Genomic DNA, 17,905 nt, shown 5'->3' with positions numbered 1-17,905 from the left:
GTCTGGGGCAGAGACATTACAAGGAGAGTCTGGAATATTTTGTTGCACCAGAAGCAAGGAAGACTAATGAGACCATGTCCAAAGGACCTAGGAGCCAATCTGAAGGGACTCCCACTAGCCATATATGAGACAGTCTGAGCATTGAAAAGAATAATGATAGTAATGGATTTTAATACATTCAGGAAAAAAAAAAATGACCCATGAGTCAATAGGGGAAAAAAATGGGGAGGGGGATGAGGAGAGGAAAGCTCTTTTATAAAGAAGAATGCAAATTAATATATGTAGATGGAATGCTAGATTTAGAGCACCCTTTTGTAAATATCAGCATAATAATTGATTCAGGAGAGGACTATCAAGGAGTGTTAAAACCGTCGGGTCAAAAGTTCTTGGGGAGAACCAGAATTGCCAAAGCAATCTTGAGGAAAAAGAACAAAGCAGGAGGCATAACCCTCCCAGACTTCAGACAATACTACAAAGCTGCAGTAATCAAAACAGTGTGGTACTGGCACAAAAACAGACATACGGATCAATGGAACAGAATAGAGAGCCCAGAAATAAACCCACGCACTTATGGTCAATTAATCTTCGACAAAGGAGGCAAGAATATTAAATGGGAAAAAGTCTCTTCAGCAAGTAGTGCTGGGAAAGTTGGACAGCTGCATGTAAATCAATGAAGTTAGAACATACCCTAACACCAAAAATTAACTCAAAATGGCTTAAAGACTTAAACATAAGATATGACGCCATAAAACTCCTAGAAGAGATCGTAGGCAAAACATTCTCTGACATAAATTGTACCAATGTTTTCTTAGGTGAGTCTCCCAAGGCAGTAGAAATAAAAACAAAAACAAACAAACAAAAAACAAGTGGGGACTGGGACTTCCCTGGTGGTCCAGTGGTTAAGACTTCACCTTCCAATGCAGGGGGTGCAGTTTTGATCCCTTGTCAGGGAGCTAAGATCCCACATGCCTCGTGGCCAAAAACCAAAAAAAATAATAAAAACAGAAGCAATGTTGTAACAAATTCAATAAAGACTTTAAAAATAGTCCACATCAAAAAACTCTTAAAAAAACAAAAAACCAAATGGGACCTACTCAAGCTTACAGGCTTTTGCACAGCAAAGGAAACCATAAACAAAACGAAAAGACAATCTACAGAATGGGAGAAAATATTTGCAAATGATGTGACCAACAAGGGCTTAATTTTTAAAATATACAAACAGCTCATACAACTCAACAACAAAAAAAACAAACAAAACCAATCAAAATATGGGCAGAAGACTTAAATAGACATTTCTCCAAAGAAGACATACAGATGGCCAATAGGCACATGAAAAGATGCTCAACATCACTAATTATTAGAGAAATGCAAATCAAAATTACCATGAGGTACCACCTCACACCAGTCAGAATGGCCATCATTAAAAAAGTTTACAAATAACAAATGCTGGAGAGGGTATGGAGAAAAGGGAACCCTCTTACACTGTTGGTGGGAATGTAAATTGGTGCAGCCACTAAGGAAAACAGTATGGAGGTTCCTCAAAAAACTAAAAAGAGAGTTGCCATATGATCCAGCAATCCCACTCCTGGGCATATACCCAGACAAAACTCTAATCCGAAAAGATACATGCACCCCAATGTTCATAGCAGCACTATTTACAATAGTCAAGATATGGAAGCAACCTAAGTGTCCATCAACAGACAAATGGATAAAGAAGATGTGATACACATACATACACACACACACACACACACACACACACAAATGGAATATTACTCAGCTATCAAAAAGGATGAAATAATGCCATCTGCTGCAACATGGATGGACCTAGAGATTATCATACTAAGCAAACTAAGTCAGAAAGAGAAAGACAAATACCATACGACATCACTTATATGTGGAATATAAAATATGAGACAAATCAACATATCTATGAAACAAAAACAGACTCACAGATATAGAGAACAGACTTGTGGTTGCCAAGGGGGAAAGGGGGTAGGGGAGAGAAGGACTGGGAGTTTGAGATTAGCGGAGGCAAACTGTTATATATAGGATGGATAAACAACAAGGTCCTACTGTATAGCACAGGGAACTATTGATATATTCAATATCCTGTGACAAACCATAATGGAAACAAATGTGAAAAAGAAAAAATATATATATGTAAAACTGAGTCACTTTGCTGTACAGAAGAAATTAACACAACATTGTAAATCAACTATACTTCAATAAAATTTTTTAAAAAGTTCTTGGGGAATAGGATCCTCAAGGATCTCAAAGCATCACTGCACAGGTGAGCTAATTTACGAAGAGAAAAGGTGCTGCATTTACTGTGGAGGGACTGGGTGGTCCCCATCTTATCTAAGGGACCAATGCAGCAACATCAGTAGAGGGGGTCCCTGACATTATGTACCTCTTGACATGATACAGTGAGAAATATACATCACCAACCCATATAGCATTTTTGCCAAACATGTCTCATATTCTGGTTTGTCACATAAAATCAGGTTTAATATTATTGGAAATATGAATGTGGATTATCTACTTGATTATTTTAAAATTAATGCTAAATTTCTTAGATGTTCTATGGTATTGTGGGTATGGAGGAGAATGTCCTTATCCTTAGGTCATGTCATGTATGCTAAAGAATTTAGGGGTCAGGTATCATGATTTCTGCCACTTACTTTCAAAGAGTTAAAAATATTATATGTATGTTTATATATATTTCCATATCAAATATATCATACCTAGGTATCACACATATATACGAAAAAATAGATAGCAAGGTGTTCAGAAATGTTGAATCTAGTGAAGGGTTTACAGATCTCGTTTGTACTATTCTTTCAATTTTTCTATGGTTTTGAAATATTTCAAAGTAAGATCTTGGGTATGAGTCATTGCATAAAATATAACATGCCTATGAGTGTCTAGATTCCATTTCACAGTCTTGGCTGTGGTCTGGTTGAAGGCAGAGAAGTAACCACCCAGTAAATGAGTCACGGTTTTGTATGAGACATTTGTGAAGAAAAGGGGAAAAATAAAGAACCTGTTGAGTCTCCTATTAACGATGACCTCCCAGATGAAACAACAGGGCTCAGTGGCCATGACCTCCTCTCACCAGCGGTGGATTGCTTCACACGCTCACGAAAGCACTGGGGTGATGAAATTACAAATTCCGTATATTCCCCAGAAGACAATTTTGTAGCACAGACGAAAGCAGCGTGAGTCCAGTCAGCTCAATCTGCAAGGCTGCTCCTTGGTTCCCCAAAGGGGGTTTCGGTTAATGGACTACAGCTGAGCTCCATCCCCAGCTCGACCTCGAGGTGAATGAGCTCCCAGCAAACGGAGATGGTGCCTCTCCCCTCTTTAGGAGAAATGGAACCTAATCCCGGCATGCAGAGGGCGCTGTGCTCTTCTGAGACTTTCCTGCAGCCCGGTGGTTCCTGAGGTGGGGCCTCAGGAGGGCTAGAAGATGGAGGCCTGGTGTCTTAATGTTGGTGTGTTTACCGTGATAATGGCCGCACATCTCGGTAGAGCAGGAATGGATGTGATGTTAATGGTGTTTGATTAAAATTTAATTTCAAAGCTTTGCTGCTCTCAATTTGTTTTGATAAAGACCTTGTGCTTGTTTCTTTTCCTGATGATGAGAAGAAGAAAGGGAGAGGCTGAGGCATGCCTTAAGGATGGGATTTGGGATTTGCTGTTGCACATGTAGGTAATCCTCAAAAAGAAGCCCAAGGTGGGCAGAGCATCTTGGCAAAAAATGCCCTGAGCTGTTCCTGGGCCAAACCCTCGTGTTCATCTTCTGCATCCTGAGTTTTCATGCTGGTTCTCAACAGTGGCTCCTCCCTCTCTAACAACCAGGTCCCTCATGAACACTTGGCACTAAACCACCCTACTTGCCCCAACTCTGCTTCTCCAACCAGGCACTGACCACATCGCCACTCCTTGAAAGTCGATGTCATAATCTACAACCAGTTACAGTGGACGTCTATAGCTCTGAAGAGATGGGTGGATGGTTTCTGGGTTGGTTGTGCTAGAGGATTCTTTGTCAAGAATTTTTTTTATTTAGTGCAAATGTAGTAGCTACATTTAATGAAAACTTACAATCTGATGAGCATGATTCCAATTTCTATATACACCATCCTTTTTAATGAGCACAGCAACCTGTAAGGTAGGTACTATTACTATCTCCTTTTTATAGATGAGAAACCAAGGCAGAGAGGTTAAGCAACTTGCTCCAGGCGTATCTGGCTCCAGAGTCTGCCTTCTCAAAGAGTGCATTATTCTACCTGCTGGAGGAAGGGGCTGTACATTTTTGAAACAATGGAGCCACATCTTGGGAAAGTTCTGGCAGCTTCATCAGAAGCTAAATCCAGGGCCACATGTCCTGGGCTGCAAAATGAAGCCAAGATGAGATGTCTGACCTTCTCTGTTGGAGGCTGGATGGGAACAGGCTCATAGGACACAGGGCACTCAGATCTTCTGGAGAAGCTGGTCTTGGGGAGAGCTGTACCCACAGAAGACTGAGGTTCATTACAAGATAGAAAGATGGGGCAACAAGGTGACACAGGCTGAGTCCCCACTGCTACTGCTACCTAGAAGCACAGTCTAGAGGGACTGCGAACAGAGTGGCTGTGAGGATGAATTTAAAGGGGATCAGGAAGGGTTTGTTATGAAGGCAGGTTTGATAAAACTTCCAGGTCTAGGATGGGACGGGGTGATGTGAGAATTGGGAGACAAGGTGAGAGGCTGGAGCTCCTTCCTCTATCTCCTTGTGGGACACTGCAGCTGAGGATGTGGGTCTGGATCCCACCAGGGGTCATCACTCAGGGGTCTTTCGACTTGCTTATATGAAATAAGAGTACTAGACAGGACCGCCATGGAAGAGGCTCTGCTTTGAGTCAAGTGTGAGGATTTGCCTCATGCAGTAACGATGACAGAGTTCTGCCCGGATCCCTTCTAATCACTTTACGCCATTTTTGTGCCCTTCGGTTTTTTGTCTGCATGTGTAGAAAGCCAAAAGGTCCTGAGAATTTACTTCCCAATCCTCCATCCCCACTCCAGACCTAACCATTGGCTGGCAGCCGTGATTTGGAACGATAGTGATACATAACCTGCCCTGTAGGGTTCTCCTGCAGGCCCAGGTCACAGCCCCCTGGATTTGGCCTGAAGCTGTACCTAGGCTTCCTCCCCTTCACTGTCCTGCTTCCCCCACTCCCTCCCCAGTCTCCCCTGGGAAACCTTCCTTAATCGATCATTTGCAGATCAATCCACATGAGTCTGATGCCAGGAAACTAACTAAAGACACCCCTCGAGGCCAGAAGCAGTCTGGCTGGAAGGAAAACTGAAATACGGCCACAGAGAAGTGTTTCTTAGATAAGTCCTAGAACCAGCAGGTCCTGTCCTACCATAAATAACATAACCACCGTGGCGGAGTTACATGCAAAATACAGCAGGGGTCTGAGAAGGAACACCCAAGTTGGCTTGGGGCACTCAGGGAAAGCTTCTGGAGGAAGTAGCACGTGAGCAAAGACTTGAAAGATTATAAATAGAGTTTGTCCCACAGATGTGGAGGAGAGGTCATTCTGAGCAGGAGAAACACAGCGGCACGGGCAAGGAGACAAGGGTGGGAAAAAGAGCTGTGTTCTAGAAAGTACACGTGGCTCTCTCTTCCTGGAGTCTTAAGAGGCATGCTGGAAGATAAACTGCAGAAGGCAAACTCATCGGAACCTTGTGGGCGTGGAGCTGGGGGATGGGGAGGGAGAGATGGAGGCACCCAGGCTGACTTCAGGTGTTTATCTTGACTTAGTAGATGCAGTTCATTGACGTGGGGAACACAGGGAGAGAAGTCCATATAGAAGAGGAGACAGTTCGTTTCTGGGTACTTTTGAAGACGCCTGTAGGACACCCAGGTGAATATGTGGTTCTGGGTGCATTCGATGTGTGTGCCAATTTCTTTAAGTGTATTTTCTGATCCTTATTCTTACAGAATCCAGAGCCGTCTGACTCCCAAACTCAACATGCTTCAACAATCCTATCAATACACAGCTTCTCTTTCGGGAGGCATCAGTGTGGTTAAACGCTGGCATAGCAGGTGGTATAAAGTGAGAAGAGAGACGGGGATGTAGAAAGGTCAAACTTGAGCGTGTGTCTGCGACAGCTTTGCCATTGTCTAGGGGGACAGCACCCTTTGGAGTTGTGCACTGCACAGCCTGTGTGGTGCTTTATTGAAGAGCTTAGAAAAGGGGCTGATATACCAACAGAGAGATAAAAGACGCAGGAAAAATAAAACCTCCTAAACGCTAGGCATGGCCCCGCCCCCAGCAGGTCTGGCGTCCCGTTCCCGAGGGAGCATGCGCACCGCTGCACTCACCATCCTCCTCCGTCTGCACCACCAGCTCCTCACTCTCCATCCGGCCCTCGGGGTTGGACAGCAGCAGCCGCAGCCGGATGGTCATGAAGGGGCGCAGGCCCCGCAGGGTGTAGTGGGAGGAGGTCTGAATGAGCTCCTCGGCCTCGTACTGCTGCTGGTTGAACACGTACTGGTACTGCACCGTGAGGTTGTAGCTGTGGCAGCGGGTCACCGCGTAGCCGAAGGGCTCCCACTGCAGCGTCAGCTGCCGGGCTCGGATGTCCACGATCTCCACGTTCTGCGGGCCATGCACCGGGTCTGCAAGACACACACGCAAGACACGGGGCTCTGAGGAGGCTGTCAGGAAGGTGGGGTGGAGGCTCCGCTAAAACAGGGGAGAACAGCGCTTTCAACTCATCCCAATCACTCAGCCACTGCCTTCCTGATTTCGCCGCCTAGAGTATAATTTAATTACCATTTTTCTGTAAATCAAACTCCTTCTTCTTTTTTAAATAAGGCATCTAAAAGAAAACATAACTATTTAAAGGGAAAACCTGAAGCACTTGTCATAAATAAATGTTTACCATGTAAAACAATGCAAAGTTGTTTTCATCAGGGTACCACCAAGAACCATGTTGGGTACCACTAACAGCACACACACCACTTTGGGGAAATACTAATTGAGAAGGATGCTGGACTTCTGATCTACCTCTTTACATTTCATCTGGCCACAGCCCCTCCTCTTGAGAAACCAGCCCCATTTCTTTAGTTCACCACACCGAGGTGCACAGTCTAGAAATCAAATTGCATCCTCAACGCACAGCATCCTCAACAGGTCACTGTGACCCATTGACAATGCCTTGGAATTTCCCTTCCTTTCCTAGCCTCCCGCAACAGTCCTCAACCCTTCCTTCTTTCCGCTCCACTTTTTTCCAGACAGGCCCCTCCAGGGGCATCATTCTAAAAACAGATCTGATCCAGCAATCCCACTCCTGGGCATATATCCAGACAAACTGTAATTCAAAATGATACATGCACCCCTATGTTCACAGCAGCACTATTCACAATAGCCAAGACATGGAAACAACCTAAATGTCCATTGACAGAGGGATGGATAAAGAAGATGTAGTATACATATACAATGAAATATTCCTCAGCCATAAAAAAGAAAGCAATAATGCCATTTGCACCTACATGGATGGACCCAGAGATTATCATACTAAGCGAAGTAAGTCAGAAAGAGAAAGGCAAATACCATATGATATCACTTATATGTGGAATCTAAAATATGACACAAATAAACTTACCTACGAAACAGACTCACAGACATAGAGAACAGACTTGTGGTTGCCAAGGAAGAGGGGGTTTCGGGGAGGGAAGGATTGGGAGTTTGGGATTAGCAGATGCACACTATTATATATAGAAGCAACAAGGTCCTACTGTGTAGCACAGGGAACTATATTCAATATCTTATAATAAACCATAATGGAAAAGAATATGAAAAGGAATATATATATATAACTGAATCACTTTGTTGTACACCAGAAACTAATACAACATTGTAAATCAACTATACTTTAATTTAAAAAAATAAAAACAGATCTGATCATGCCTTCTCACCCTAGTGCTGATCTTGGTCCCAGACCCCCATATATAACATTGGCTATGTTTATTTTATTATGAATATTCTATTTACACTTTACACAAATTAAATAGATGTTTTTGTGCAAAACAGATAATAAAAAACAAAACTTTTCTTTTTTTAATCCCCATATGTAAAGCTCATTCTATAAGGTTTAGGCACTTGTTACGATAGAAACGTAACTTTTTTTATGATCGGCATTCCCCATAAGTTCTTCTGTCAGACTCTCTTCGCTGGGAGTAGTTAAGCACAGGCTAGAGATTCAATCCGTGTACTTCTCCCCCCGCCCCACCCACCATGCTACCTCACTAGCTGTGTGACCTTGGGCAAGGGCACTGCATCTCTGAGCCTCCATTTCTTCGTCTATAAAGTGGAAATTATTGCGCTAATCTCAGAGGGCCGTTAATGTGTATAAAATGAACTGTAAAGAAAGAGAGAAAATTGTCTCTAACAGTGGGCGTTCCTCTTAGAGAGAATGGCCCTTCTTGGAGAAATGCTTTAAGAAGCTTGTTTGGAGTAGACGCTGCAGTCCCAGGGCCTTGGGATCGGCTGTGCTTAGCCTTTAGAGGAAGAGAAAAATGAACTCACTGGCTGCTGGGATTGAATAGGAGAGGATGGGGGTGAACAAGATGGTATATTTTTGGGTGGAGCCCAATGGGACTGTTCTCATGTGACTCCTAGTCTTCAACAGGGTCCTCAAAATACCACAAAATGATTGGCTGTGATTTGATTTCCTGGGGCTTCTGAGATCTGCATGCCTCACTTGGGCCAAATAAGATGTTGCATGGGAATAAAGGGACCAGAGGCATAGGGGACTTGGAAGATATGTCCATGTGTGTTACTGACACCTTGAGAGATGATTTGGGCTTTCTCAGGCTATGGAATTAAGAGGTTCAAGGACATCTCAGTTCAAGTGCAAAAGACAAGACCTCTGGTGGCCCTGTGGGTTAGATACACGTGGGTGAAAGTGTTCTGTAAGTTCGAGAACTCGCATTCAAGAAAGGGCAAGACAGTGGCTCTTTATTAAGCAGTAACTATGGGCTGGGCAGTTGCGTGCTGAAAACAACTGTCCGACATAGGGAACTGAGGCCAACGAAGGGACATGACTTGCCCAGGGCCACACAGCTAAGTCCCCAGCTCTGGACTCCCACAGCACTTTGCACAGCTATCCAGCCCACTCAGCATCCGTCACGCTTTCTAGGAACTGCTTGTTCCTTTATACATCATTCCTCCCAGGCTGCAAGGGACCATGTGCTGTTTGTCCAGCAACCCCAGCACATGGCACTGAGTCTGTTGGTGGGCCAGTTCATGTTGTTTAAACTGAGATGAACAGATGGTGACCTGTTTTTGAGAACTGAGCTTGGACCCCCTTGACTCCACAGTCCCCTGTTCTGTCCCCTCTAGCACATCACCGAGTCTTTAAGGTGAACTCATCTATTTTTCAATTCAAGCAAGAGAACGTCCTAAAATCCTACATGATGGAAACTAGTTTTCAAAATGCATGATGGAGGCATTCATGCTTTCACTATAACCGCCCCCCCCAAACCTCAGATGCCAAACCCAGCTTCTGCTCTGGTAATTGCCTACAGCAGGGAGAGTCTCAGGTTTACATTCCGGTTCGTACAAACAAGTTAGAAATTGCTGAGAAAGCCTTGTGTGTGCAGTGGAGATTGGTTTGTTGAATTTACATCCCTCGTGTAAATATGTCCAAGCCTAGAGCCTATGGTTTCTGCCTCCAGATAAGACTCCGTTCATATGACCTTCTTGAGTAACAGCCTACAGGCCACTGAGATGGCATACAGTGGGAAGAGAGTGTGGCTTATCTGGGAAGCTGGAAAGTCTTCCTCTGATGGACAAGCAAAGTGGCTTGGCCTCTGGGTTCACTGTCTCTATGCCCTTAGACTTGGCAATGAGGGCCCTGTCCCGAGCCCTGTGAATTGGCGAGCACACTCCGGCCATCTGCAGACTCTGCCCTCCTCCTGGAGCAGGAGTCAATGGGCCACCTGGTCCCTGCGCTCCCCATTCTGGACCAGGTTCCAGACACCTGACACCCTAGAATTCCCTGTCCCAGTGGCTCCAAACTCATTTCCGGGGCTTGTGTGAACCTCTTCCCTTGGTTTGGCCATCCAAGGTCAGACCATACTCCATGTGTGTACCCCTAGGCCCAACGGGTGACCAGAGCGTGGTTGTTTGGAGGAGGAGACCTTTGTGGGGAGGGATGAAGTCAGGTGAAAGGAGAAGGAAAGAGGCTGCAGGTCTGTGTGTGTATCTTGTCCCAGACCCATTTGTGTTCTTACATATGTTAGGGACAAGTGTGTATGTGTGTGTGTGATTGACTAACTCATATCTTCAGAAGCTTCTTTATTCTGCAGCTGCCTCTGGAAGGTAGGGTGGGCCTCCTCACTTCTGATCACTGATCACTCCTCTCCTTCCCATGTTAGATCTTACTGAAGTAGCATTTTCAACGTAATACCAGAGCCCAACCTGCAACACGTACCCTTCCACCTCCAAATTCCCTCCCTCGTTTTCCACTGCTCACTCTTTGAACCCTACATTCCTAAAGCAGAGTGAGTGTTGCATCCTGAATCCTTTTACACCTCCGTGCTTCCCTCTGCTTGGGCTGTCACTGGCAAATCCCTATTCAATATATTCAAGGCCGGGCTCCAATGCCACCCTTTCTTTGTAACTTTCTCCAAAAGCCTTTCTTGCCCAGGCAGAATGAATCATCATCTGTTTTCTTTAATACTTCTCCCATAGTCCTTATCAAATTGCAGATTGATGTTTGGATGTTTGGTTCATGCTCACCTCCCCTGCTAACCTGTGAGCACCTAGATCTCTTCATTTTTATAACTGGACATATAGCTGATTAATAAATGAAGAATGAGTAAATACAGAAAGCAGGGGATAACTGAAGACCAAACCAGAATCAAGGCCTTAACATCCTGCAGGGGAAATGCAGTAAGTGAAGGGGTGAATCTGGGCTCTCTCTATACTCCAATTGTTAAGGTAATCATGTGGTTAAGTTAGAATTCCAGCCTCTTGTTTTATATGGACCCAGCCTCCATTCCTGCTGTCAAAGGCAATAGCTGTAGAATCTCCTAATGACCTTAATCAAGGCAGAACATCTTATTAAAAAAAAGGAGCAGCAAAGCAGATTTCCAATTCATGAATTTTCTATGTATTCATCTTTGCACGTGGAGTTGGCTGTAACATACGTACTATTCAAAGTTGAACTTAAATTGAGATAATTTGGGGCATGGGGCTGAAAATGTGGAGGTGGATAGCTTGTATGTAAAATTAATTTTTTATCCATTTGGAGATGCAATTTGAGTTCCTTTCAAATTAAATTGCAATGGAGTCCTAGGCAGCTGGAAACATCATTGCCGACATAATGTGATACTGCAAGAGCAGTAATACATTGACAGTTCGATGTGACCATTAATTTGCAATTTCTGCATGGAAATGCTACACGAAGGGAAAAAAGGTAAAAGGAACAAAAATAAAATCCATCTTCTTTCAGCATCATCCAAACCTACTCTCTTGCTTCCTTTCTGCCATCTCCTCTAATTTATTACAGATGTTTGGTGGACAGGAATTTGCTGAATATTATCACAGACATCCTTATGAAGGTAGGCAAGGACAGGAATCCAGAGGCTTCACTTAGGGATTCTGGTACCCTCACCATCCAAGGTCACTGGGTCTTACCTAGCCCAACCACTAGAATCAGGTGACTCTGTTGTCACCCTCTTGCAGCGATGTCACAGAGAAGGTATGTCATTCACATGTTCGTTGGCTAACCCAATACTGAAAAAATACTCTTGAGCAGGGAGGCATCATGACATGGTAAAAAAGAGTGCTGGATCTCTCATCACCTAGACCTAAAGCAAGTCACTTGGCCCATCTGCGTCTTTGCCTCATTTTTGTCATGTGTAACACAGGGATGGTACTTCTGCCTTTTAGGGCTACGAGGTGAATTAAGGAGATAGTGTCCACCAAGCTCCCAGATGGTACTTAACCCAGCTGTATTCCCTTAAATACAGCTCCCACCTCCAGAAGGGAGGCAAGGCAGGGGAGCCACTGAGATAAAATAGAAGTCCTGCAGGTGACCGTGGACCCCTGGCCTGGTTCTCAGTCCAGCTGACTGCTGGGTTCATGCTTTTTAACCAACTGTAGTTTGGAGTTAGCAAGGTCCCATTAATGCATGTTCAGATATAGCTCTATCTATTCTTTCCTTTCTACAAACATGTCTTGGATCTCTGAGATGGGACAGGCATTAGGGATGCAGGGGAATGAGACAGACATGTTCTAGCCTTCATGAGATTCATGCTCTAGAGGGGGATGCAGACACGACAATTGTGAAGGATGGAATGATGAAGCCTGAAGGAGCTTTTGCAGGGAAAGTGCTGGGCTTCCAGGCAGCACATGTCAGAAAGACACAGCCTTACGCTGGAAACTCATCTGAGCCAATTTAATCATGACTCGTGCACAACCTTACATTCTTTTTCATAGAAACCAGAAGCCACCAAAGAAATCTGAGGTGAGTGAGGGTTAATGATTCCTCCATAACTGCGTTATTAGGTTATATAATAAAAGCACGTCTCAGGCTAAATTCTACTACACAGATGAGCATTTATTACACAAATGTTTATTAGCAAGCAGGCACAAAATAGGTCATACTATCCATTCCATAAAGCTCAATGAAGCTCAGCAAGCTGTCTTAGTCTGTTTAGGTGACCTGGTTCCTATCTTGCATGTAGGCTCATTTAAGGCAGTTATGACAGTATTCTCAGGTAGGAGTTGACAAACTTTTTGTTGTTGTTGTTAAAAGTCTAGATAGTAAATATTTTAAGCTTTGTGGGTCAGACAGTCTCTGTTTCAGCTATTTGTCTCTGCTGTTGTAATGCAAAGGCAGACACAGAAAATCTGTAGACAAATGGGCATGGCTGTGATTCTATGAAAGTTTATTTACAAAAATAGGGATAAACTGGGAGTTTGGGATTGACATGTACACACTGCTATATTTAAAATAAAATGCCTTTCCATGAAAAAAAAAAAAAAAAGATAGCCTAGGCTGTGGGCTGTACCTTGCCTACTCCTGGTCTAGGGGCAAATCAAGTACCATTACAGACACATCAGGTAACCAGGAATCCTTCTCAACCAACAGGTGACACAGGACTGTTTAGGAATCAAGGCTTGGATACCATCCCTAAGGCTAAGAGCTAGAGGCCTTACTGGGTTCTCCTACGTTATGTACATTTGGAAAGCGCTTTCACAATATTTTGGCCAACCCACATATTTTGAATACTTTCAATTTCACCAATTAGAGTCCATTTACAATACTTATGCTAGTGGACAGGTCCCTGATTTCAACCACCACAATCAATTTCTGGCATTGAGTGTACTGATTAGCAAAATGAAGGTTGTGGATCAAGACATGGTATCAGAAACACCTGGGCTATGTAGCGTTGTCTCTGGAGAAGGGGCTTCTCAACTGGAATACCAAGGGACTTCCCCTAACCAGTACGGTCTTGATGGGAAGGCTGGCAGCACTGGGTTACAGCTTAACCCGTAACTCATCCATAACATTCCACTGGTAAATATTTGAGAGTAAATCACCAACAGTGTAATGTGGAGTCTAGAGGCCAAGAAGGCTGTCCTGAAGGAGGGGGCCTTGGGCAAAGGATGGATGGGATTTAACGAGGTAAAGGTACAAGGTTTGGGGGGGACGGAGAATGGAGAGTAGGGAGTGGGAAGGTTAAGCCCCAGGCAAAGGAGTCAGCACATTTAAAGTCCAAGATACAAGAATAAAGGAGCAAATGGCCGTCAAGATTCTGCTGCACGAATGGACATGCCACGGGAGCAGGAATCCCCTCCCTCCCACTGCAAATGCACACTCCATGCAGTGACGTGTCAAGCCAGTCTGAGTGTTACACACTACAGTAATGGTCCCTCCCACTATTCCTAAGAAGTAAGTGAGAAGAGCAACTAAAGTAGTTGTAACAGAGTGATGCAAGTATCCTTTGCCAAAAGTCAAGCACTGGACAAATTCATTCTCTTAATGAATATTTTTGAGTTCCTACCATGTACCAGGCACTACACTAGATGTAGGAGTGAACCAAACAAAAATCCTCTCTGCCCTTAAGGGGCTTACGTTCTCGTGGGACATGGGAGATTAAATAATATATGAGATAATCAAAAAATGAGAATATCAGATGTCAGTAAGTGCTCTAGAGAAAAATCAAGCAGGGAAGGGAGATTAGGGGGTTCAGGGAAGGTTGGGTCTAAAATTTCACTTCTTTGATTTCAGGTCCTGCTACCAGCTCCTTGATCTTTCTTGATTTTTCCTCTCTCTTTACACTTAAATCCTTACTCTTTCCCTGGACACGGCTTAGCTTGAAATATTTATTGAGCACCTATGGAATGGTAGGCTAAGTGTTGGGGACAAAGTGTTAACAAGAAGAAACATGGTCCCTGCCACCCTGGAGCTTAAAATCTGGTGGGGGACACAGAGTGAAGCAATCATAATGACAATCCAACATGTGAGCTGACAAAACTGCATGTTGTCATAAGTGTTCTGAAGGAAAGCGATGGGGGTAAGCTGGATAAAAATGGCCATTAGGGCCTGTAGGTGTGACGGTCAGAAAAATACTTCTGCAGAGCTGACATGTGGACCGAATGTTATCACCCTTCCCTCCTCTCTCTAGTCCCTCCTTTCTCCCAGCTTCCATTCATTCTTTGAACCTTAGTTGTTCTGGGAAAGCCTTCTTTCAAATGCTTATCTTTCCCATCGTTGGGTTAGGTGTCCCGCTCCACATCCCCACACTGAACGGAGGAGTGAACTTGGTTGGAATGTAACACAGGGTAAAACCAGGGCTGGTGCAACAGCCCTATCCTGTGGGTGCTACCGCTCAGCAGCTTGGGGTATGGATGGGGAGCCAAGAGTCAGATACGGCCCAGGTTCAAGAGGCAACCTATGCGCTGGGGGCCACAGACCTCAGGCCAAGGGTGAGCATGACAGCTGCAATCCAAGGACCTTGGGATAGTTATTAAGCCATTGTCTCTCGGCTCCAACACCCCGTCTACGCCCTGTTTCATGATGCTGGGGCTGGTATTCCATAAATCACATCTCTGCTCCATCAGCTGGCTCTATGCTAGTCTCTGCCGGTAGGGGGCGATAGAGGGAGCCTGCAGGGCTCTAGGAGGAAGAAGAGAGTGCTTCCTGTTCCTGTGGGCATCACTCCAATATCACTTCTTCACCCCACAGGGAAGTTCATTCCGTCACAGCGGTTGGATCTAGTTTGCAGTTTCTCCAGCACTGAAAGAGCAAGCTTCACTGCAGAACCTCAGAGACACCAGCACCAGCCAAAAAGAGCTCCCTCTTCAATTTTTAAAATGCTTCTAATTCCAGTCTGTTCCCTTGCTCTCCCCAAGCCTAGCAGTACCTGTTCCCACAGTTGCTATATTGGTATAATACTTTCATGTTCTCTTTTTACCTTTGCAGTTTCCCAGCCAATTCTTTATATATAGTTAACCAGAGGTTTCCAAACTTTCATGGTGACCTTGGTGTTTTGGTAATTTTTTCACAGAGTTCCTAACCAAAGAAATACCTAATAGTTTCATTTATTCGTTAGCCCAAACAACTTAATAAGTATTTATAGCCTAACCACTTAATAGTGGTTTGAGAAAACAATACACACAAATCAAAAGAAAAAATATGTTAATTCCATTCTTAAATAACCACGGTTGCTTACTAATGGGATACGTGCATCTGTCAAGCCCTATACAACTTCTCAAACTGTGGATTCAGATTAGAAATTGCTGCTCTTGTTGCCTGCGCCATGTTGATTTTTCTGCAATACTTGCTTTTCACCTCAGTAACAACAGGAAGGCTAGCTTGGCAAAGATATGATGTCACCGAAAGGAATGTAGCCCAATCTAATGTTGAAACTGTGGATCACCTCAACTTAGTAGTTTGTACGATGTCTGACAGATGACACTGTTTTTCGTGATCATTTAAAATTAAAATTCTAAATGCCCTCATGCGGTGCCTTGGTGAGTTCACTGCCGTGGCCTGGGCTGCCTCAGCACAGTTTGAGAACCACGATAGTTAACAACTCATAACAGGCAATCCTCTGTGTTAAAGTAAATGGTGTGATGAATCTCCGAACTCGACCTTGACTGATCTAGATGCAGGACCCCAATGCCTGAACTTGATCATTCAGCGTCTCCCACCTTCCTCTCCCCAGGCTCCATTCTGCCTTGGTACCCCCTGCCTACAAATCCGATGTTCTAGCTGGTCGCACTCTGCTTCCCAGCTCTGGCACAGAGCTGGCTCTTCCCTCTCTGCCCCATCCAGATGCAGCCACCTGGCGGGTTGCTGAGCGAGGAGCAGGGTGGCCAGCCACACCTCCTGTCACATCAACGGCTCAGGTGTTCAAACGCCAGGAAGAATTAAATGGACACCAGCACAAGACTGCAGCCTGGAAATAAAAGCTGTAGAATGTTTAAAAATTACTTTTGTGGCTGAGGAAACTGGGTTGGAAAGAGAGAAGCAATTTCTAAATTACATGGTTTCAGTTTCCAGAGAAAGAGTTTCAGGGTGGGGCGGGGGGAGAAGGTGAGCCCATAGCATCTTCTGGGCTTCACTTCAATTTACACTTAATTCATGGCAAGTCCCCTTGTCTGTTAAAAAAAGAAAAAAGGAAAAGGGAAAAAAAGCTGGAGAAAGAATAAAACCTGAAACATCTTTGATGGTTCAAAGCCACCTAGCACTGAGCCCAGGTAAGGTATTAGCATTCCAAACACTGCTTCTCCTTGGGACAAACAGTCTGGCTGTGAACAACGTGGGCCCTGGAATTAGGAAACAGTCCGTAGTGTAGCTAATCTGCCATTGCTGTGATGCTGGTGAGAAGCCATCTGTAATGTAAATCAAATTATTTCCAGAATATGTCAAACAAACAAACAAAAGTAATATCTCCTGATTGGACTCTGATAGCCCCTCTCCCAGAACTACCACCTTCCCTTTCAGTTGGAGAGTTCAGCTTTTTATATTCAGATCTGAGGTCTTTCAAAGTGGAGGCTGCCCACAACAGAGAAGCCCCCGCCCCAGGACATTCTTGATCTCCCAAGGAATCACATTTATCTGTAGACACTGCTCAGGACTGCTGGACCTTGGAGAGGCCTGCTGTGTCAGCAGCCCCAGAAATGCCTACCAAGCTTTCTTATGATGTCCAACACTTTATTTTTTTTTTGGAAATGTACAAGAGTATCATTACCTTGAAGGAAGAATTTCAAACAAAAACCACTGTCTGTGAAAGGTGGCTTATTCTCTGCCAAGTCTCATTTGAGACTCACCTACGCAAGGAGAAAGGGCACGTGATGAAGCAAAAGTCTTCTATCCCAGTCACCTTGTGGCAAAACACCAAGAAGAGAACCCCAGCAGAAGAGCAGGGGCAGGAGAACAGAAGCTAGAAGACCCATCTACCCCCGATTATCTGCCTCACTCACTTGGGAAGCACCCTCTGGCCTCGGTGAGCACCTCTCAGCAAAGGTGAGGGGCTAAAATGTATACATGGTGTTTCCTGATGATCCTTCTAATAGAAGGTGGCTCCTGGCCATGACACTGTGAAACACAATCCTAGCACAGGCTCTTACATAAGCCGCCAAATGATAATCCTTCACCTCAGAATCCTGGAGAGGTCACCATCCTTCCCTCCGGATTTTCAATGTCAATTTACCCTTCTAAAGCTGCCTCTGCACAATGTAAGCTTTTTCTTAGGGGTCATCAGTCAAATGCCCTTCCCACACTTCATCTCCCCTCCACCTGTAAATACTCCTGCTCAGGTGCCTGAAATTTACACACTTTCTCTCTCCTGCCCATTAAAACTTATTTACGAACTGCACGACCT

The 17,905-nt window shown here is 44.4% G+C and overlaps 1 protein-coding gene across 1 annotated transcript in view; it reads right to left on the bottom strand.

Moving 5' to 3' along the window:
- The window catches only part of PTPRT (protein tyrosine phosphatase receptor type T), a 776,285-nt gene that overhangs the window by 400,206 nt on the left and 358,174 nt on the right, over positions 1-17,905 (bottom strand). Inside the window, exon 7 of the mRNA XM_061209812.1 lies at positions 6,377-6,673. Within this exon, the coding sequence (XP_061065795.1) occupies positions 6,377-6,673 (297 nt within the window). The remainder of the gene's footprint in view (positions 1-6,376; positions 6,674-17,905) is intronic.

This window comes from Eubalaena glacialis, chromosome 13, assembly GCF_028564815.1.
Source record: "Eubalaena glacialis isolate mEubGla1 chromosome 13, mEubGla1.1.hap2.+ XY, whole genome shotgun sequence".
NCBI classification, from domain to species: domain Eukaryota; kingdom Metazoa; phylum Chordata; class Mammalia; order Artiodactyla; family Balaenidae; genus Eubalaena; species Eubalaena glacialis.
The sequence above is the reverse complement of the archived record's forward strand: the minus strand, read 5'-3'. Positions and strand labels throughout refer to the sequence as shown.